Source organism: Vitis vinifera, chromosome 9, assembly GCF_030704535.1.
Source record: "Vitis vinifera cultivar Pinot Noir 40024 chromosome 9, ASM3070453v1".
NCBI classification, from domain to species: domain Eukaryota; kingdom Viridiplantae; phylum Streptophyta; class Magnoliopsida; order Vitales; family Vitaceae; genus Vitis; species Vitis vinifera.
In genome coordinates, this window is record NC_081813.1 from 16,351,330 (window position 1) to 16,374,688 (window position 23,359).

Below are 23,359 nucleotides of genomic sequence, written 5' to 3' on the forward strand. Positions count from 1 at the left end.
TTTCAATAATTCATCAACTTCAATAAGCATAATACAAGCTCTAATATTCAAGTAAAAAGCTAAGAATTTAATTTCTCCCATTTCATTTTGAGAATTTTTCCTTAATAATCATGAAGAGTAGAGTAAAAAAAAAAAACTTTTAATATTAGGCAAAAATTTTAAAATTAAGCAAAAAGTAATAAGTTAACAAAATAACTTAGCATTATTAACAAAACTTCCTTCCTCAACTCTCCCCCCAACCAAGATCAACATTGCCCTCAATGTGGCAAGAGTGATTGTAAATAAAGAGAGGAATTGGTGCCTCTTGAGTAACATTGAGTCTGAGTTGTATAGGAGAAACCACATGATTAAAAAAAAACAAAAGATTAATGAGTAAAGGGGATAGAAAAAATGCCAAGTATAAACAAAAATGATGTGTATATATTACTATGAGAAAGTACAATGCAAGATATAATCATGTAATACATCCAATCCCAGAATATGAAATATCAATATAAGTAATAATGTCTACTAATACACTAAGTAAATACAAAATAAAGAAATGATCAAGGAGCGGGGCTCTCTGGTGGAGATGATGGCTCTATGGCTACCTTGTGAGTGGCCTAGGGCGGGACATCGGCTCTGATGGTCTCCTCAACTGGAGCTGTGGGCTCTGATGGTCCTGGAATGTCAGTCTGAGGTGGTGGCAAGAGTCCCAGATGCTACTGAATCTGTCGAAGGATAGCAGTATGCTGGTCCTGATAAGCACGTATGTCTGCCATCTGCCGGAATAGAGCATTGTGCGTGGTGGTCAATGTCTGGAACAAATGTACCATGGCACGAAACTCCATGGCAGATATGATGATGGAGGCCTCCGATGTAGGAGGTACAGTTGGTGGAACAGAAGGTGTAGCAGGAGGATCAGTAGAGGTGGCCTCAAGCATAGATGGTGCAGCATGGGCAGATGGTACAGACTCTGTGGGAAGCTCGTCCTGCTGCTCAGCCTATGGTGGCATTGGAGATGCTGGTCTGGGCGGTGTTGCTACAGGTGCTGAATAACCCGCCAACTGTGTCCATTTGTTGAGAGTGAAATGCTCTCGACAATGGTGGCGGCGCTCAAGGTGGGGCTAAGTAGGATAGCCCATGTGCTCCAATATATGATAGAGCAGCCTTGGAAACAACAGTGGAATAGTGTCGGCTCTTTGTAGCTGCTTCTTATGAACCTTCTCCTCAAAGTGGAGGAGAGCGGCCATAATCAGGTGATGTGGTTCGAAATAGAAGCCCTCAGATATCCTGAATAACATGTCTAGGATGGCTCCTTGCCTCTGCACTAGATGTTGAAGAGGAAAAATGTTGGATCGCAGCAATACATCTACTAGGAGCATCCCAGATGGAAGCTCCTTACGTAGAAGGAATGAATCTCCAAAAGTCCCCCTGGATAGGATGCGGACCATGTCCCGTTGAGATATAGGGGACCACTCCCGGAAATGTACTAGATCCACTAGCTCATATGGAATATGGAGAGCCTCAGCAATGTGCCTAGTCTCTAGGATACCCTGGCACCCGTTAATGCTGAAACGAATGGCAGTAGGACTTTGGGCACCCTGAGTAGTCATGGACTGATAGAAGTACATCACCATTCTAGGGTAAAAGAACTCCCTAGGAGTCATAAAGCGCTCAAGATGGTACCTCTGGAGCAATCCAAATGAATCCAGAAGCTTCGACTGCTGTCGCATGGCCTCAATGTCGAAATAAAGCTCAGAATGAAATGACCTGGCTCTGCAATCTGAATTTTCCTCAATGGGAGACGAGGTAACCATTGACCTCTTGATGATGGCTTCTAGGGCAATGTCAGAAGGCCGCTGAGAATCGATTGGGGCCTAAGGATCAGGTTGTGCATGCCTAGACGTCTCTCCAAGGCCTGAGGTCCTGGATCTCTTAGGTGGAATGCGGTATACTGATGGCTCAGGGGGGGAGAAGTCAGTGGTCTCTGTGTTGCTTATCGGCGCTGAGGAGGGCTAGATGGCACCCCACCCTCAGAAGACGGAACGGTCGGGGCCTGAGATGAATCCTGAGGAGAGAAGGCTCTTGGCCTGGCCTCGCGAGATATTGAAGGGTCGGTATGTGGCCTCCTCTGATGCGCGCCATGGCAATGGAGCGAGAGGTGTAGGTCGCCTCTTCAAATGGTTAGCCGCGGGACGTTCACTGGAGAGAAAGCTGATTCGCAAGGTGGTGAAGGGTTTTCACAATGGGGAATGGGGTGTGCGAAATGACAGGCTTTTAAGGTTTTTAAATAGGCTTTTTAAGTGACCTTTGTCTTTCCCACTGACCATTGGTATTTAGCACAGAGACCGTTGGAATTCGCAAGGTTGTGAAATGGGTTTTTGAGTTGCGAACTAAATTCGCAACCTCTTTCAAATTTCACAATGTTTTCGCAAGGCAAAGTTGGTTTGTGAAACAAGTTTGCACAGGCTTTTCAAATTTCGCGAGGCAAAGTTGGTTCGCGAAATTTTTGCAGCCTTTGCGAAATTTTCACAAGGTGCATTTGGGGTTTGTGAAATTTTCGCAAGGTGAATTTGGGGTTGTGAAATTTTCGCAAGGTGAATTTGGGGTTGTGAAACTTTCGCATGCCCTTGTGAATTGCTTTGTTTTTCGTCCTTCAGAAAAAATTGGAAAAGTTTTTTCATCTATTTTGGAATCCACCTGCAATTGATCATCAAAATTTAAATTAAATCACAACAAAATTAAATTAAAGCAAGAAATCACAATTAAAACAAGTAGCAAATTAATAAAACTTTAAATTAACATTAAAACAAAAAATATGGACTTAATGTCTTCTGATAGACTAAGTCCATCTAACCATTTGTATGTTTAAACTTGATGTGACTCAATGAGGTTGATTTCCTCCTTGTCTCGAGAAAATGGCTCTAGAAATGGCTTGAGATGTTGGCCATTGACTTTGAAACTCTTGGTGCTGTTGGAATTGAGTAGCTTTACTACTCCATTTGAATACACTTGTTGGATAGTAAATGGACCTATCCATCTTGACCTCAACTGTCCCGGGAAGATGTGAAGCTTAGAGTCATATAACAAGACTCTTTATCCCTTCTGGAATTCTTTACGGGAGACTAACTGATCATGCCACCTTTTTAATCTTTGTTTTGTAATGTTTGAATTATTGTAGGCGTCATTTCTCAATTCCTCCATCTCACTAAAGTCTAGAAATCTCTTCATGTTGGCTCTGTTCAAGTCCATGTTGAGCATCTTGATTGCCTACCAAGCTTTGTATTGCACTTCAACGGGGAGATGACATGCTTTGCCATAGGTGATTAGGAGACATTCTAAGAATGGTCTTGTAAGTTGTTCTGTAAGCCCATAGTGAATCATGAAGTTTAATAGACCAATCTCTTCTACTCATATTCACCACCTTCATCAGTATGTTTTTGATCTCCTAGTTTGCTAACTCAACTTGCCTAGAAGTTTGAGGGTGGTAAGGTGTAGCTACCTTATGCTTCACCCCGTACTTGGCTAAGAGAGTTTTGAATGGCTTGTTACAAAAATGAGTACCCCCATCACTAATTATGGCCTTGGGTACTCCAAATCTAGAGAAGATGTTCTCTTTGAGAAATTTGAGAACAACTCTATGATCATTGCATTTGCACGGGATCACTTCAACCCATTTAGAAACATAATCCACTCCCACCAAGATGTAGGAATAGCCAAAGGACATAAGAAAAGGTCCCATAAAGTTAATGCCCCAGACATAAAAAAGATCAACTATTAAAATGGGGTTCAAAGGCATCATGTTCTTACGTGTTAATTTCTTAAGCCTCTAGCATTTGTCACAGCTCCTGCACATGGTGTGGGCATCTTTGAAAAGTGATGGCCAGCAAAAACCCGATTGCAATACCTTCATAGCTGTCTTTTGAGAAGCAAAGTGGCCTCCACATGTGCTTTCATGGCAATGACTGAGGATCCCCTGTTGCTCTTGCTCAGGGACGCACTTCCGTATTATTTGATCCGCACAATATTTGAATAGAAATGGCTCTTCCCAATAGTAGGCATGACTTTTTGCAAAGAAGTACTTTTTATCTTGTGCTTTCCACTCACTTGGGACTTCTCTGGTAACTAAATAGTTAGCAATATGAGCATACCAAGGAGCGGATTCTATCAACATGAGTGACTCCTCTGGAAAATCATCATTAATTGGAAAACTATGGGAATTATGTGCGATGGCTAGCCTTGACAGATGGTCGACTACCACATTTTCCACTCTTTTCTTGTCTTTGATCTAAAGATTGAATTCTTGAAGCAAGAGAATCCATCTAATCAACCTCACTTTTGCATCCTGTTTAGTCAGTAGATATTTCAAGGCAGAGTGGTCAGTGAAAACCACAATGAAAGACCCCACCAAGTAAATGCAGAATTTGTCTAAGGCAAAAACTACAGCCAACAATTCTTTCTCTGTGGTTATGTAGTTTCTTTGCGCTTCATTCAACGTTTTGCTTGCATAGTAGATCACATAGGGCTTTCCATCTTCTCTTTGCCCAAGAACGACTCCTATAGCAAAGTCACTGGCATTGCACATCACTTCAAAAGGCAATTGCCAGTTGGGAGCTCTCACTATTGGAGCGGTTGTCAGCAATAGCTTAAGTTCTTCAAAACTCTGTTGACATCGATCATCCCATACAAATTTAGCATCCTTTACCAATAGTTCACAAAGAGGTCTTGCAAGTTTAGAGAAATCTTTAATAAACCTCCTATAAAACCCGACGTGGCCAAGGAATTGCCTTACTCCTTTGATAGTTGTTGGCAATGGCAACTTGACAATAAGTTCAACCTTTGCTTTGTCCACTTCAATGCCTTTCTTTGAGATGATATGCCCAAGGACAATCCCTTGGGGTACCATGAAATGACATTTCTCCCAATTAAGCACCAAGTCTTTCTCAATGCATCGGTTTAGCACAGCTTCCAAGTTGACTAAACATTCGTCAAATACACTTCCATATACGGTGATATCGTCCATAAAGACTTCCATAATACGCTCCACCATATCACTTAAAATGCTTAACATGCATCTTTGGAATGTTGTTGGTGCATTGCATAAGTCGAAAGGCATTCTTCTGTATGCATAGGTTCCGAATGGACATGTGAAAGTGGTCTTCTCCTAGTCTTCAACAGCAATTTCTATTTGAAAATACCAAGAGTAGCCATCCAAGAAACAGTAGAATGGATGGCCTGAGACCTTCTCAAGCAGTTGATCAATAAATGGCAATGGACAATGGTCCTTCCTTGTTACAACATTCAACTTTTTGTAATCAATACACACCCTCCAATCATTTCGCACCACCGTGATCCCTGATTTCTTTGGCACGACTTGCGTAGAACTCACCCATGGGCTATCTGATATGGGGTAGATAATATTGGCCTGAAATAGCTTAAGCACTTCAGCTCGCACTACCTCTTGCATGTGAGGGTTCAACCTTCTCTGTGGTTGACGAACTGGCTTAGCTTTTTCTTCCATGAATATATGATGAGTACAGACTAAAGGGCTGATCCTTTTCAAATCACAATTTTTCCACCCTATCGCCTTCTTGCATCTCCTGAGGATTTCAAGTAGACAATCCTCCTGAGTAGTGGTAAGAGATGAAGAAATAACAACAGGGCTCTGCTTGTTCTCTTCCAGGTATCCATACTTCAACTCCGTGGGTAATGGCTTCAGAATAAGCTTTGGGGGCTCCTCCTTAACAACTTCTTGTGTCTCTTCCCCATTGAATAAATGTAGAATTTCTTCCCTCATCTTCAAAGGGGGTAGAGTAGCAAGCAATTCTGAGGGTTCAAGTAACCCTTCATCAAGATCCCTAAGACTCTCGTTCAAATCTTCTAACATTTTCTGATCACAATGCTCTTCCACTAGGTTGTCTATCATGCACACCTCTTCTGGTCCTTTTTCTTCTTTTGGATGGAATTGTTTCTAGCACATATAGAATATGTTGAGCTCTAACATCATGTTGCCAAAGGTAAGTTGCATGACTCCATTCCTACAATTGATGATAGCATTTGATGTAACTAGGAATGGTCTTCCAAGTATGATAGGAATACAGTTAGTTCCTTTGGCAACCTGGTCCGTATCAAGAACAACAAAATCCACTGGGTAGTAGAATTTGTCAACTTGAACTAGGACATCTTCAATCATGCCTCTTGGAATTTTCACAAATCTATCTACTAGAGATAGAGTGATTGATGTTGGCTTCAACTATCCAAGTCCTAATTGCTTGTAGACAGAGTAAGGTAGCAAATTCACACTTGCCCCCAACTCCAACAAAGCTTTCTCCACACACGTCTCTCCAATCATCACTGAGATGGTAGGACAACCCAGATCTTTGTATTTCACTGGAGACTTGCACTGTATAATGGAACTTACTTGCTCAGTTAAGAAGGCCTTCTTACTCACATTTAACCCTCTTTTTATAATGCATAAGTCATTCAGGAATTTTGCATAAGTCGGAACTTGTTTGATCATGTCTAGCAAAGGGATGTTAACTTTCACTTGCCTTAACACTTCAAGAATTTCTGATGCATTGTTGATTCCCTTTTTTCCATGCAAACCTTGTGGGAATGGTGGAAGCGTGTGTTTCTTTTATCATATCTTCCTGGTTGATGGTCCTCTATGATTCTTCATTCACAGTAGCTTCAAGGTCCTCATTCTTTGTATTGTTCCATTTCCTCTATCCTTTGGTTTCCTCCATTTTCTCTTTCTCTACTTCACTCTCTGGTTCATGCTCTGGCTTGGATGTAGGTAGATCAACCTCTTTATCACTCCTTAAAGTGATCACTGCTTTGACTTCCCTCACCTATGTAGATTCTCCATCCCAAGCCTCCATTTCATGGATACCCTTAGGATTCTGATGAGGTTAAGAAGGAAATTTTCCTTTCTCATGCACTGTATTGAGATTGGTAAGCCTTGAGATTGAGTATTGGAGATTATCTATCTTATGAGATAGATCATTTTGCATTCCATCCATCCTTTTGTTCAATGTACTCTCTACACTGTCAATTCTTTGACTAAGCTGAGCATTGATGGATTTCTGGTCTCCAACAAAATCTCCCACAACCTTGCTAAGATTCACAATGGCTTGTTCAAGATTTGAGGCTTGCGGAGGTGCTTGGCCAGGTTGTGTGTACTGAGGTAGCCTTGGCTTCCAAGAGAAATTCGAATGGTTCCTCCAATTTGAATTGTAGGTGTTGCCATATGAAGCATTGTTATTAGGCTTAAATTTTCCAATAATATTCGCTTGATCCCCAAACATTTCTCTCATAGCTAGAATCATAGGACACTCCGCCACTAAGTGCTCAAAAGATTGACAAATTGAACACGACATAGCTTGCACTGGTGTTTTTGAAATGGCCTGCACTTCTCGTAATTTCTTCACTTCTAGCTCCTCCAATCTTCTTGCCATAGCTGCAAATTTTTCTTTCATATCAGTGTCTTCATTTAAAGTATACATCCCAGCCTTAGCATTAGAAGCATTAGGTTGAGATTTCATTCTTCCCACTTCTCTGGCATTCAGCTCATCCCATCCTCTTGAAACTTCAGCTACATATATCAAGAAATACATGGCTTCCTCCGAATTCTTACTCATGAAGTCTCCTCCACACATCGTTTCTAAGAGCTGCTTCATTGAGGAAGACATACCATCGTAAAAATAGCTCACCAATAGCCACGTATCAAAGCCATGATGAGGACAAGCATTGATAGCTTCCATGTATCTCTCCCAACACTCATAGAATTTCTCATTCTTTTTAACTGAGAAGTTTGAAATTTGCCTTTTCAAGTCGTTGGTCCTATTAGTCGGGAACAATTTCTTGAGAAATTCAACTTGCAAATTAGTCCAAGTTTGGATACTCCTTGGCCTTAAAGAATTAAGCCAGACCTTAGCCTTGTCCTTTAAAGTGAAAGGAAATAGCTTGAGTTTCATCAAGTTGATTGAAGCTCCTCCTTCTCGGAATGTATTACAAACCTCCTCAAATTCCTTGATATGCGCGTAGGGATTCTCACTTTCCATCCCATGAAAAGTAGGTAGAAGTGGCACAATATGTGGTTGGATCACTAGCTGCTCTGTAGGTGGCACTATACATGACAGTGCACTCATACGAGGTGGATGCATGTGGTCCCTCATGGATCGGTATGCGTTGATATTCTCCTCTGGAGCATGTTGACTATGCTGATCTTCAAGTGTAGCTTCCATGACTTTCACACACAATTCCAACTCTGTTTCTTGAGGATTTTTTATTTTTACAAGTCTTCCCTCACTGTCTCGTATCCAATATGGCATACACAACTAGCAATGACTAAAACAAAAAACAAAAACAAGAAAAGCAATTCTAAAAGAAAAAAAATAAAATTAAGATTAACTAAAAACTAGATTAAAGATAAACTAAAAACAGAAACAAATAAAAAGAAACAAAAAAGTTAGTAAAATAAAAGAAAAATCACCCAAACTTATGATTAAGATCACAAGTATTCTGGAAAGGTTATATTACTGTAAAGTGGCACCATCCCCGGCAACGGCGCCATTTGATTCATCCCCAATTGGTGTACCTACTTGATTCAGTCCTTAGACGGGAGCTACAACAAAATTTATAAACCTAATTCACCATATACTAGGGTAGCATAGCTAGCATAGCATAGTGGTTCTAGGATCGTCCACAGGGATGGGTTTTCATTTCACACATGATATTAGTTACAACACTAAAATGGTGGTTTTTCTTTTATGAGTTAACTTTAAAAGAAAACATAATTTTGGGTTGAAAAAGGTTGGTTTTAAGCTAACCAAAAATAGTAACTGAGTTTAATTACAAAGAAAATGTTTCTTGGAGTTTCAGGTCACTAGGTTCAGGTTCCTTATACAAAAAGGGAGATTCCGGATCTTTTCCTCGCATTGGGGATTTAACCTATAGTTATCTCTCGAACCGGTGTGTTACAGTTGCTTCCCATTAATGGTTTCAAACACTAAAGTTCTCTTATTGATGCATCTTGCAATGGTTCATACCTCTCACCTAGTATTGGCCATTCAAGGTGATCCTTAACCTTGGATTACCCTTCAAAAGCTTGCAAAAGATAACTAATGGATGTCTCCAAGGAGTCCGAAAAGCTTACCAAGTGTTGGCTATTCTAGGTAATCCTACCTTTAAACCACCTCCCAGACTCGCAAGAGATAACTAATGGATCTCAATGGATGGAGTCTGAAAAGCTTACCAAGTGTTGGCCTAGGTGATTTTAAGGGATTTTAAGTTAACTAAAACGATAAAAACCATTAACGGGTCACAACTTCTCTTCATTTAAAACTGAAACAAGGAAAACTCCCGCTTTTGTATCCGGATCCCTTACCTAGCTTCCCTCAGTCCAAGAAACAAAAGAGCCTAGCCACTTATCCTCTGAGAAAACAACCTCATAGGTTGTTTGGCTAGAAAGAAAAGAAAATCAAAATGAGTAGGTAAGGCAGAGCAAAGCTCTGTGTATTTCTTACTAAAAAGAATGTATAAGTCTTCTCTGGAATTTCTTCCAAGAGATTACAAGTGATCCCCTAAAGAATTTATTCTGAGATTCTCGAGATATTACAAAAAGAGATATCTTAAAACATATACAGAGAAATATTTTTAAGCCCTCAATTAGATATCCTAAATATCTAAAAAGATCTTTAGCTTATTACAATGAGAGAATAGGTAATTACACAAAATATCTTGAGATAAAAATCTAACAGAGTTAGTGCAAAAATATCTGAAGGGTATAGGAAGATTTCACATTGCTTGCGAAAATTTTGCAAGGGGTTGCGAAATTCATCAGTTTCGCAAGGCTTGCGAAATTCCTTCTGGCTTGCGAAAGTTTCACAAGGGGTTGCGAAATTCATCAGTTTTGCAAGGCTTGAGAAATTCCTTCTGGCTTGTGAAAATTTCTTCTTCTTAGCTTCGTAAGGCTTGTGAAATTTCACAAGGGTGCGAAATTCATTCTTCATAGCCTTGCTCTCTATCTTGTAGCTTGTACTCCTCTTGGGCAATTCGCAAGCTTGCGAATATTTCGCAAATGGTTGCAAAATTGTTGAATGTTAGATTCCTTCTCTGATTCTCTTCCTTGCATACTTGATTGATTTGGCAAAGGCTTCGAAGCTCTCCAAAACTTGGATTCTTCATGTAATTTAGCTTCAATCTTGCTTTGCCATGGACTATACCAAGTTCTCCCTCATTCTTGGCTTGTTTTAATGATAAAAAAGCTATCAAAAATACCAAAACTTGCCAAAAACTGATTAGTAACACTTGCAAGGGTCCTTAATGTGCCAATTGAGTTAAAAGGTAATAAATACTACTCAAAAGTGTTTAAAAGAGTTTATAACAAGCTATAAAAGAGCACTTTCTGAGTTGTAATCACAAGCCCATAGTGGGCTTAAGTCGCTTAAGCATAGTAGGAAGCCTATAAATACCCCTTTAGAGGTTAGGGTTTCTATGTCTTGCCATTCTCCCTTTTTAGCCCAGAGAGAAAACCCCAGCCTCCACTCTTGAGATCTCCACCATCTTAGTGCCTAGACACAAGGAAGAGTCATTGGGCAAAAGATCTTGGGTGTACGAGAAGCGTACTGGAATCACACAGACCGCACACGATGTGCACAAGCCATGTGCACGGGAATTGCATGGGACGTGCACGTGGGTAGCAGCATGAGGAGAAATTCTCTAGTTTTTCTAGGCATGTTCTTCACCGCAAGGAATTATCTAGGAACATCCAAATCTAGGCATGATCACTTTTTCTCTAAATCTTTATTTTATAATGGTTTTTGAAGCCATTATTTTCCATTACGTTAGATCTAAAGAGCCCTAAGGATAGTTGCATGCACCCTATGAGATCAAGGGCATGGGAACAGAATAATTATGATAACCAACAACCTGTATCAGAGCATAATGTCATAAGCATGCTTAAATCTTTATTTAGGGTGTGCTAACATCTTTTTGACAGCCTTAATATTATCCCATGGCTAAGGAACGCATGTATGTTCCTTTTTATTATTGCTTGTGTTGATTGAATGAGATATTTTATTTTCTTTCTTTCTTTCTTCATAGATTCATTTGTAAACCCCATTAAAGGAGCATAGGTTTTCTTTTTCTCTTGTAAAGTTTTAATATTTTCATAAATTGGGTTGTAAGCTCCATTATAGGAGCATAAGATTTCTTTTATAATGTAAAGTCTTGTTTTTCATCATCTATGGAGGACTATAAGACAAGAATTCTTGAATGATGTCAATAAAGATTGGATCTTTATTGGAGCATCATCTATGAAGATTCAAGGATTTTAATGGCTGTGCAAGAAAGGTTGAATCCTTCCTTTGATTGAAGAGAAAGTTTTTTTTTAGATTCATGGCTGCACAGAAATGTTCACTTTGACTCAAAATCGAGGCTTCCTCCTGTGTGTTTCTTGGGGAAGCTGCATATGGTTTTGAAGCTTAGGAAGTCAGGAACCCAACTCCATAAACGGTTTGTGATTTGGAGTTGAAACAAGGGAGATATGGTCGTTTGAAGCAAAGCTGCATAGAGGGTATGCTATTATAGGATTGTATACGGGTCCAATTCTTTTTACTTGTTTGGCCTTATCTTTTGAGCCACTTTTTGGGCTTGAAAGTTTCTGAATTGTGGCAGCTATATAGGAGCTTCTTTTGGCCAGTTTTGATGCCAAATATTGGTCTCAAGTTGATGACAATTAGCTTTGGTTCATATTTGGAAAGTTGTGAAAAATATCCCTTGGCCATTGGATCTCTTTTTGAATATTTCCTTTTTTTTATGCATATTGTTATATTGCATGTGATGAGAAGTACTTTCAAAGTTACTAATTTTGGATTTTCTTATGGAAAATAAATGTTCATGAGAAGGTTATTTTCAAATTAAAGTTTTAATTGAGGGATAAAATACTCTCATAACAATTTTAAACTTTACATATGGACATTCTCCTGTAACACTAGGTTTCCATTTAGGAAATAAATATTTTTGGAAATTTTCAAAGAAGATAATTTATTCATCAAGGTAATTACTAATGTTTTAAAAGCTTTTTTTAAAAGATTAAGTGAGAGAGGGTCATAGGCAAGCCCATAGCCTCCAAGATCAAGCTCATCTTGATTTTGGGTGCACCATCATCCTAAAGATGGGGTGGCTTAAAGAATCAAGGGATATGGACTATCCTTTATGAACAAGACTATATATGTTTGTAGTGGGGTTGACCAATCTTAAAGATGGAACTCTTCACTTGGTAACATTGATGTCAAGGATCTTGGTTACACACTTAACTTAGACATGAAGTGGTAGAATCACTTAAGGTGGTTCCACTTGCATGGGCTAAGGGCTAAACAACAAAGGTATGTTGATCAATGCCTTAGGATAACTTTTAAAGTCTAAGCCAAGTTGATCAATTAGAGAGGGTCTCTACCCTAGTAATAAGAGTCATGACTTGCCTAAAGTAGGCTTGATTCTTATGATACTAGGATAGCTTGCAAAAGGACATGTAGTTTGAGAGCACTACATTTTTGCTTAATTAATTACCGACTTTCCTTGAATGCTCAATTCCTTTTATTAATGCATGAAATTATTATATTTGTTATAGATATCATGTCTTTAACTTGTCACCTATTATCTCTTGTTTAAATTGGACCTAGTTATAGGCTGAAAATAATCTAGATATAGAATTAATCACATAGAAGCTAGTTTATGTAGAGTTTGTTATTTCTTTGAACAAAGATGATATAAAGTACGAAAAGCATATCAAATGTGGCATAAGATGGGTCAAAAGACTAATTGATTCATATCTAGTTGAGTATTTTAATCAAAAATATTTATAGAACCTATGACCTCATACTAGCGTAGCAAAGCTACTATAGCATAGTGGCTCTAGGGTCAAACTCAGGGATGGGTTTTCACTCTAACCGTGACAGACTCTAGATTAGAAATTGAGTCTGATGATTTCCTTTATCATAAACTTAAAGTTTAAAAGAAAATAAAATTTGTTTTGAAAGTGGTGATTGAAACTAAACTAACATAAAACTAAGTAAAAATGGAAGAAAGAAAGTCTCCCGGAGCTAAGGGTTGTTAGGATCAAGTTCGGGATGCAAAGTGGAAATTCTGGATTTTTCTCCTCGCATTGGGGATTTAACCTATAGTAATTTCCCGAACTGGAATAGGTTTAACAATGAAGATTTAATCCATAAAAAGTCAATAGAAATGGTAGTCAAGTTCCATTAATGGCTTTAGACACTATGAGTCTTCACCTTGAATCACTTTCCAATGACTCGTACATGATAACTAATGGACTGATATGGATCTAGCAATAAGCATCCACAGAGACCTGAAGCTTACCATGTATTGGACATTGAAAGTGATTCTAAGGGATTTAAAGCAAAACTTTAGATTTAAAAGCCATTTATGAACTCCAACTACATGTATTTAAAGCACGAGAGTTTTCCACCTTTGCATCTGGCCTTTTCACCTAGCTTCCTTTACTCCAAGAAACCAAAGGTTTTAGCTTCTCATCCTCTGGGAAAACATCCTCAGAGGCTGTTTGGATTCCAAGAAAAAGAAAATAGTAGAGAAAAAGAAAGCAAAAGAGATCTCTGTATTTCACTAAGTGGAAAATTTACATAAGTTGGTCTCCTGGAGAAAGCTCCCCGAGAGTGTTTTTTCAGTGATTACAAGAGAGTTTATATAGGAAGGTAATTTACCCTTCCTTGGATACTTCCTAGCTAAGGAATTACATGAGTGGCTGAATAAAAGGAGAAAATGGAAATTTAGACACAAAAATATCAGAAGAAAAAGAGTCGGCATAAATATCCCATTTTCGCACGTTGCATGGTGACTTGTGAAAATTTCGCAAGTTGATTTCGCAACTTAGAATCCACTTTTGTACGTTGAGATCCACTTTCACAAGTTTCAAAATCAACTTCGAATGCTAGGCTTCACCGCGACTACACAGCTGCCATCCACTTTAAATTTCGCACGTTGAAGTTCCAATTTCGCAAGGTGCGAAATTGTCCCTCAACTTGATGCAGTTGTCTTTCGAAGGCCATATCTTCCTCATTTCAGCTCCAAATCGTACACGGTTTGAAGAGTTGGATTCTTGACTTCCTGAGCTTTGAAATGGTATATATAATGTAGAAAATGGACTTTGGGAAGTGCTCCAAAAGTGCGAAGGAATACTGTAGCTGCCGTCCTCTGTTTTCCTTACTCTGTTTTCCTCTCTCCATTGCTTTTTCCTTGCATACTTTGCACGACTAAGGCAAATGACTATGAGGCTCCAAAGCTTGGTTTCTTCATGAATTTGAGCTTCCAAAAGCTTTGCCATGAACTATATATAGCTCTCCCTCATTCTTAAATTGCTTTGGTGAGCATAAAGCTATCAAAAAGCACCAAAACTTAACACAATTTGATTAGAAACGATTACAAGGGTCCTTAACATGTCAATTGAGTTAAAAGGTAATAATTACTACTCAAGGGTGTTTAAAAGAGCTAATTACAAGCTACTAAATAGCATGTTTTGAGTAGTAATCACTCCCCCCAACCGACATATTGCTAGTCCCTTAGCAATGAAGGAGAGAAAAATTAAAAATAAAATTAATAAATTTACAAAATCATGCTGATCACTCCAAAAAATGTTTAAGTGGCATGACTGATCAAACTCTCACATGGAACATGAAAGAAATAAAACTCAAACTTCAATAGGAGCTATCAAAATAATTTGCCTAGTCACAATTCATAAAGAGTAGGCATTATGCAAATTTAAGCTTCAAAATAATTTCCACTCCCAAAGGTCCAATCCTTACTCTTCCACAAAAATCTATGTGTTATTTATTAGTTTCCGGATATAGTATGTCAAACTAATCTCTCCCCTCAACCTAGTTCTTTGCAAATCTTAGCAAACTAATCAACCTCCAATAGGCTAAGAACGCACCTATTTTCTTTCACAATTTTTTTTCTTGTAGGAGTGCAAAACTTAAAGGCATTCTTTTCTAAATTGTCCATGTAACGGGGGTCCATTGATGACTCCCAACCAATCAAGGTTTAGGGCATCAAGCTTTAAGGATTTTTCAACCACTAACTCCTCGGATTTCACCCCGGACTTTTGAGAATGAATTTTTAATACCCAAGCACCTACAGTATGCTAAACTCCACCTATTCACCCATGTAACGAGCATTGAGGTCGGTGACTCCCAACCATTGAAGGCTTAGGGCACCAGGTTTTAAAGATTTTCACCATATACCCCTCAGACCTTGCTCGGGTTTCAAGGCAAGTAAAACATTTTTCTTTTTCTTTCTTTTTCCAAAGGCTCATTAGCCTTTTATAAGGTGTCTCAACACTATTAAAATGAGGTCAAAGGTACCAAGTCTAAATTTTCCTAAGTCAAGGGGGAAAATAGTTTTTCATCTTATAAACGGAACCTAGTGTGCACAATGTGTGATAAGCTTAAAGTGGAAGAAATAAGGTTGAAATCAATAGGAGTTCAATAATTCATCAACTTTAATAAACATAATACAAACTCTAAGTTTCAAGTAAAAAGGCAAAAATTTAATTTCTCCCATTTCATTTTGAAATTTTTTCCTTAATAACCATGGAGAGTAATCAAAAAACTTTAAAGAATTTTAAAAATTAAGCAAAAAGCAACTAAATTACCAAAATAACTTAGCATTAATAACAAAACTTCTTTCCTCAACTCTCCCCCCAACCAAGCTGAACATTGTCTTCAATGTTTCAAGATTAAAAAATATAAAGGGAGGAAGTGGTACCTCTTGAGTGATACAGAGTTTGAGTTGTATAGGAGAAACCACATGTTTCAAAGATAAAAGAGTGATGAGAAAAGGGAATATAATCCAAAATGATATAAATATGTATTACTTGGAAAAGAAATACAATATGCATGATGTTCAAGTAATATAACCAATCCCAGTATATAAAACATTAAAAAGATGGGATTTACAAGTCTAATATAAAAAGTAAGTAAAAATATATATATATATATATATATATATATATATATAAAAAGATCAGATAGTAGTGGGATCATGTGATGGCTCTGCTCTGATCTCCTCATCTGGTATGGGCTGCTCCGCTGGTATGATCTCCTCATCTGGCATTGGAGGCTCGGATGGTCCAGACCTATCATGCCCAGGAAGTGTCTGCATACTCAGATGCTGCTGGATCTGATGAAGGATCGTGGTATGCTGGGTCTGAGTAGCCATGATCTGATCCTGGTGTGCACGAATAGTGGTCATCTGCTGGATAAGAGAATCCTGAGCGATGCTCAGGATCTACAATGAGTGCACTAAGCCTCTGAATTCCGTAAGAGAAACGATGACAGTGGGCTAAGATGAAGGAGGAGGTGCTGATGTAGCTGGCATGACTGGTGGAGCTGGCTGAGTGATAGGAGAAGCAAGAAGTGTAGCCTCAGGCATGTGCACTGAGGTGTGTGCTGCAGGGGCAGGAGGTGTAATGTCAGTGAGAATCTCATCCTGCTGGGCCTGAGGCAACTGCTCATCTTGGGGTAGCTCTGGAGGTGGGGGCACATCTGGGGCTTCCTGAGGTGGAGGCACAGCTGGGGCTCCCTGAGGTGCAAAGTAGGCTGCCAAGTGATGCCATTTGTCGAGAGAGAAGTCCTCTCGGCAATGGCGGCGCCTCTCAAGGCGGGGCTCTCCCGAATAGCCGAGGTGCTCTAAAATCTGGCAGAGGAGCCTCGGAAATAACAATGGAATGACATCTGCCCTCTGAAGCTTCTTCTGATGGACTTTCTCTTTAAAGTGAAGAAGAGAAGTCATAATCAAATGATGAGGGCCGAAGTAATATCCCTCAGAAATCCTAAATAACGCCTCAAGTATAGCTCCTCTCCTCTGAACTTTATGCTGAAGTGGGAAGATGTTGGCACACAGGAGCACATCAATAAGGAGCATCCCAGATGGAAGCTCTCTCCTAGTCAAAACTGAGGCTGTGAAAGTCCCCCTGGACAAGATACAAACCATGTCCCTCTGAGAGAATGAGGACCACTCCCTGAAATCTGCTTGAATCACAGGCTCATAAGGTATACGGAGGGCCTCAGCAATGTGGCGAGCTCCAATGGCACCCTGGCGTCCATATATGGTAAAATGGATGAGAGTAGGATTCCTGACGCCTCGAGTAGTCATAGACTGATAAAAGTCTAGAACTACTCTGGGATAATAGAATTGCCTAGGGGTGAGAAGATGCTCCATGTGATACCTCTACAGCAAACGGAATGAATCCCTGAGCTCTGGCTGCTGTCTGAGAGCCTCGACGTCAAAACAGGTCTCTGAGTGGAAGGATCGATCTCTGCAATCCAGGTTGCCCTCTATAGGCGGTCCTGCGATCATAGGACTCCTGATGACGGTCTCGAGAGGAATCCCCACGGGAATCTGAGAGTCCTCTGTAGGCGGCTCTGCCTGAGGTGTCTGGGATGGCTCTCCAGGACCCGAGAACTTGGTCCTCTTCGCAGATGGCCGAGAAGCAGGCCTCTTGGCTTTGGCGGCGGGTGGCACAGGGTTAGTGGGTGGCCTCCTGGTAGGATACCGGCGCTAAGAAGGCGTTCCACCCTCAGATGGGGGAACGGTGGAGTCCTGAGCAGGTGGCGAAGTGGCGCCTCCAATGGCGGACTGCTCTAGTCGAGGCATCGGCGAGGATGAGGATGCGGAAAGACCTCCCTTAGTCTTTGCCATGGCCGAAATGGAGCGAGATGGCTGTTCGTGAGTTCCAGAGGCTCGCAGCTGGTGCGCGGGCTGGTCTCTTCAGCTTCTCGCCTTCAAGGGTTTATATAGAGATGGGGTTTGGGGGGGTTTTGATGTTTAAAAATTTCCAAGGCAACCGAAAAGTCATTTTTGGACGTTAGGCAAAATCCCGGGGGTAAAATTTGAGTTTAAAAGTCAGTTAGGAGTTTTCGCAGCTTAAAATTTCACCGTGCGAAATTTTCGCACCTTGAATTTGACCGTGCGAAATTTTCGCACCTTGAACTGAGAATTTCGCACCTTGGATTGCATCGTGCGAAATTTTCACACTTTAAACTGAGAATTTCGCACCTTGGATTAAGTTTCGCACTCAATTTCGCACCTTGTTTCGCACGGTGCGAAAAGTGGCTTGAGGTGTGCGAAATGGCACTCGTGTGCCAGGAGAGAGTTTCGCACTGTGCGAAAATTTTCGCACCTTGAACAGTGGTGTGCGAAATTGACATTTAGGGAATTTGCACCTTGTTACGCACACAGGAATGAATTTCGCACCTTGGATTGAGGTGTGCAAAATTTTCGCACCTTGATTCGCACGGTGCGAAAATGGCCTTGAGGTGTGCGAAATGGCACTCGTGTGCCAGGAGAGAGTTTCGCACTGTGCGAAAATTTTCGCACCTTGAACAATGGTGTGCGAAATTGAAGTTTTAGAAATTCGCACCTTGAAATGAATTTTCGCATGTTGGATTCCATCGTGCGAAATTTTCGCACCTTGAATTGCAGTGCTCTGTTCCCTTTGCTTTGTTCCCCTGTCTTGCTTTTGAAGGCTTCTCCACATTTTTTCTTGATTTTTTCTGAATTTTAACATCAAAATTGACTTGAATTAAGACAAAATAAACCAAGTTTGAGCAAGAATTAAAATCAAAAGAAATAGAAAACAAAAATAAAAATAAAAATAAAAATAAAAATAAAAATAATAATACAACTATAAAACTATAAAAATTCATGGACTTATATAGTCCATGAAACCCTGCTTTCCCTCAAAGTTGCTGTGGTTCAAGGAGGTTGATTTCCTCCTTGTCTGCATTGTAAGGCTCTATGAATGGCTTGAGACGATGGCCATTAACTTTGAAGGTTTGATTGCCTTTGGAATTGAATACTTCCACCACTCCATTGGGTTGCACTTCATGAATTATAAAAGGACCCGTCCACCTGGATTTCAATTTTCCTGGAAAAAGATGAAGTTTAGAGTCATAAAGCGAGACTCTTTGTCCCTTGGTAAAATTCTTCTGATTTACCAACTGATCATGCCATTTTTTCAACCTTGCTTTTGGAATTTTTGAATTGAGGTAAGCATCATTCCTCATTTCCTCCAATTCATTCAAATCTAAACATCTCTTTAACCCGACTCTTGTCAAATCCATGTTGAGCTTCTTGATTGCCCACCATGCTTTATATTCAATCTCTACTGGGAGATGGCACGCTTTGCCATAAACAAGGCGATAACGAGACATACCGAGAATGGTCTTATAAGCGGTCCTATAAGCCCATAATGAATCCAGGAGCTTAATAGACCAATCCTTCCTATTCACATTCACCACCTTAATCAATATATTCTTGATTTCCCGGTTAGCTAACTCAACTTGGCCACTCGTTTGAGGGTGATAAGGTGTAGCTACCTTGTGCTTGACCCCGTATTTGGCTAGAAGAGTCTCAAAAGGTTTTTTGCAAAAGTGAGTTCCTCCATCACTGATAATGGCCTTAGACACTCCAAATCTTGAAAAGATGTTCTCCTTGAGAAATTTGAGAACCACCTTATGATCATTGCTCCTACATGGGATTGCTTCTACCCACTTAGAGATATAATCCACTCCCACCAAAATGTAGGAGTGTCCAAATGACATTGGAAATGGCCCCATGAAGTCTATCCCCCAAACATCAAAGACATCCACTATCAAGATGGGGTTTAAGGGCATCATATTCCGGCGTGTTAGCTTCCCAAGCCTTTGACACCGATCACATCCCTTGCACATAACGTGGGCATCCTTGAAAAGAGAGGGCCACCAAAAACCTGATTGGACTACTCTCATAGCTGTTTTCTGGGAAGCAAAATGACCTCCACATGCACTATCATGACAATGGGATAGAATCCTTGATTGCTCTTGTTCAGGGACACATTTCCTTATGATTTGATCAGCACAATATTTGAAGAGAAAAGGTTCTTCCCAATAATAGGCATGGATCTTAGCAAAGAAATGCTTCTTGTCTTGGGCACTCCACTCACTTGGAACTTCTCCAGTGACCAAGTAATTTGCGATATGAGAATACCATGGAGCTACCCTTATTGACATGAGAGACTCCTCAAGGAAGTCATCATTGATAGGTAGACCATGTAAGTCATGTGCTATCACAAGTCTTGACAAGTGGTCAGCTACCACATTTTCAACTCTCTTTTTATCCCGGATTTGGAGATTGAATTCTTGAAGCAAAAGAATCCATCTTATCAATCTTGCCTTGGAATCTTGCTTGGTTAGCAAGTACTTCAAAGCAAAATGGTCAGTGAACACCACTATATTGGACCCTACCAAATAGGCACGAAACTTATCCAAGGCAAAAACTACTGCCAACAACTCCTTCTCAGTAGTTGTGTAGTTCCTTTGAGCTTCATTCAAAGTTTTGCTTGCATAATAAATCACATAGGGCTTTCCATCTTCTCTTTGCCCCAAAACAGCCCCCATAGCAAGATCACTTGCATCACACATTACCTCAAAAGGTAATTTCCAATTTGGGGCTCTCACTATTGGTGCAGTTGTGAGGAATTGCTTCAATTCCTCAAAACTCTTCTGACATTTCTCATCCCACACGAACTTGGCATCCTTTACCAAAAGTTCACAAAGAGGTTTCGAGATTTTTGAGAAATCCTTAATAAACCTCCTATAGAACCCAACATGTCCTAGGAATTGCCTAATTCCTTTAACATTTGTGGGAGGTGGTAACTTAACAATTAGCTCCACCTTTGCCTTATCTACCTCAATGCCATTCTTGGAGATTATATGTCCTAAGACAATTCCTTGTTGTACCATAAAATGGCACTTCTCCCAATTTAGCACTAGGTCTTTCTCAATACATCTTTGGAGAACAGCTTCTAAATGCAACAAACAATCCTCATAAGAATCTCCATATACAGTGATGTCATCCATGAAGACTTCCATGATGCGCTCCACCATATCACTAAAGATGCTTAGCATACATCTTTGGAAAGCTGCAGGTGCATTACATAGACCAAAGGGCATCCTCATATAGGCAAAAGTACCAAAGGGACAAGTGAAGGTTGTCTTTTCTTGATCTTCCAAATCAATCTCTATTTGGAAGTACCCTGAGTATCCATCCAAAAAATAGTAGAAAGGATGTTCTGAAACTCTCTCAAGGACTTGATCCATGAAAGGAAATGGGAAATGGTCCTTCCTAGTCACTGAATTCAACCTCCTGTAGTCTATACACACCCTTCATCCTCAGGTAGGACGTGTAGAGACTTCTTCCCCTTTCTCATTCTGGATCACAGTAATTCCAGATTTCTTTGGGACTACTTGGGTTGGGCTCACCCACAAGCTATCTGAAATGGGATATATGATCCCTGCTTGAAGTAGCTTCAGAACTTCACCCCTTACCACCTCTTGCATGTGAGGATTCAACCTCCTCTTGGGCTGCCTCACTGGTTTTGCATCTTCCTCCATGTAGATATGGTGGGTGCATACCAAAGGGCTAATCCCTTTCAGATCAGAAATTGTCCATCCAATGGCTTTTTTGCATTTTCTGAGGACTCCCAAAAGACTATCCTCTTGATCACTTGTGAGAGTTGAAGAAACCACCACTGGACATTTTTCATCTTCCTGCAAATATGCATACTTCAAATTAACAGGAAGTGGCTTCAAAACAAGCTTTGGAGGGTCCTCCATAGCTGCTCCTTGTGAGTCCTCCTTATTCAACAGTGGTAAGATCTCTTCCCGTCTCCTCCAAGGAGACATGATGGCTAGCACATCTGAGGGTTCAGGTAACCCATCTTCAAGCACTTCTAGGCTTTCATTCAATCTCTCTTCTAAATTCTTGTCACAATGCTCTTCAACCAAAGTGTTGATCAAGCACACCTCCTCAAATCCTTCTTCCTCTTCTGGGTGAAGATGCCTCTTGCATAGGTGGAATATATTTAATTCCAAGGTCATGTTTCCAAATGTGAGCTGCATCACCCCATTCCTACAATTAATGATGGCATTGGAGGTAGCTAGGAAAGGCCTCCCAAGGATGATTGGTACATAATTTTCTTCCTTGACAGTGGAATCAGTATCAAGCACCACAAAATCCACAGGATAGTAGAATTTGTCCACTTGAACTAGAACATCCTCTATCACTCCCCTTGGGATTTTGACTGACCTATCAGCTAAGGAGAGAGTTATGGTTGTTGGCTTCAATCCTCCAAGTCCCAGTTGCTTATACACAGAGTATGGGAGCAAATTCACACTTGCCCCCAAGTCTAGTAAAGCCTTCTCCACATGTGTCCCTCCAATGTTGACTGAAATGGTGGGACATCCCGGATCTTTGTACTTAACTGGAGACTTACACTGAATGATGGCACTTACTTGCTCAGTGAGGAATGCCTTCTTTGTCACATTTAACCCTCTCTTGACCGTGCACAAGTCCTTTAAAAATTTTGCATATGTGGGGACTTGCTTGATCATATCAAGTAAGGGTATATTCACCTTCACTTGTCTCAAAACTTCAAGAATTTTTTATGAATTCTTGATTTCCTTCTTTCCATGTAAAGCTTGAGGAAAAGGGGGAGGCATATGTTTCTTCATCATATCCTCCTTAATCACTATCCTTGGCTCATCTTCAATGCTTGATTTAGATGCATTTTTCTTCCCACTCTTATCTTCTTGGTTATTGCTCTCTTTAACCAAGGGTCTCTTTGTCATGAGTTCTTCATCTTGCCCCACCTTAGGCAAGGGTTGATCAACCTCCTTCCCACTCCTCAAAGTGATCACAGCTTTAACCTCCCTCAAATTTGAAGACTCCCCATCTTGGGTTTCAACTTCATGAACACCCTTTGGATTTTGGCTTGGTTGAGAGGGAAACTTTCCTTTCTCATTCACTGTGTTGAGGTTGGTAAGCCTAGAGATGGAGTATTTAATATTGTCTATCTTCTGAGATAGATCATTTTGCATCCCATCCATTCTCTTGATTTGAGAACTCTCAACATTCTCAATCTTTTGGTGCAATTGGGAGTTGATTGCCTTTTGTTCACCCACAAAGTCTCCCATGACTTTACTTAGGTTCACAATGGCTTGCTCCACTGAAGAGGTTTGTTGAGGTGCTTGGGTTTGGGCTTGTGGTTGGTATGGAGGTGGCCTTGGTTTCCAAGAAAAATTTGGATGGTTTCTCCAGCTTGAATTATAGGTGTTTCCATAAGGTGCGCTGTTGTTGGGCCTAAATTGCCCCACAACATTGGCTTGATCACCTAACATCTCCCTCACAGCTGGGATGGTTGGACACTCATCTACCACATGATCACATGATTGGCAAATGGTGCATGGCATGACATGGGCTTGTGTCTCGGAAATGGCTTGGACTTCATGCATTTTTT

At 40.2% G+C, this 23,359-nt stretch overlaps 1 protein-coding gene and 1 non-coding gene across 2 annotated transcripts; one reads left to right on the forward strand and one right to left on the reverse strand.

Annotated features, from left to right (window-relative positions):
• Positions 1 to 7,710: 7,710 nt before the first annotated feature.
• On the forward strand, positions 7,711 to 7,817 carry LOC132254379 (small nucleolar RNA R71). Its single transcript, XR_009466659.1, has one exon. It is a non-coding gene; the product is annotated as a small nucleolar RNA R71 (small nucleolar RNA).
• An 8,545-nt stretch (positions 7,818 to 16,362) lies between these two features.
• LOC104880389 (uncharacterized) lies at positions 16,363 to 17,721 on the reverse strand. The gene is made up of 3 exons (XM_010656863.1): positions 17,598 to 17,721; positions 17,262 to 17,525; positions 16,363 to 16,619 (listed from the first exon to the last, which is right to left on the reverse strand). Exons 1-3 carry the CDS (start codon positions 17,719 to 17,721, stop codon positions 16,363 to 16,365), a joined length of 645 nt encoding a protein of 214 aa, XP_010655165.1.
• Between the last annotated feature and the right edge of the window lie 5,638 nt (positions 17,722 to 23,359).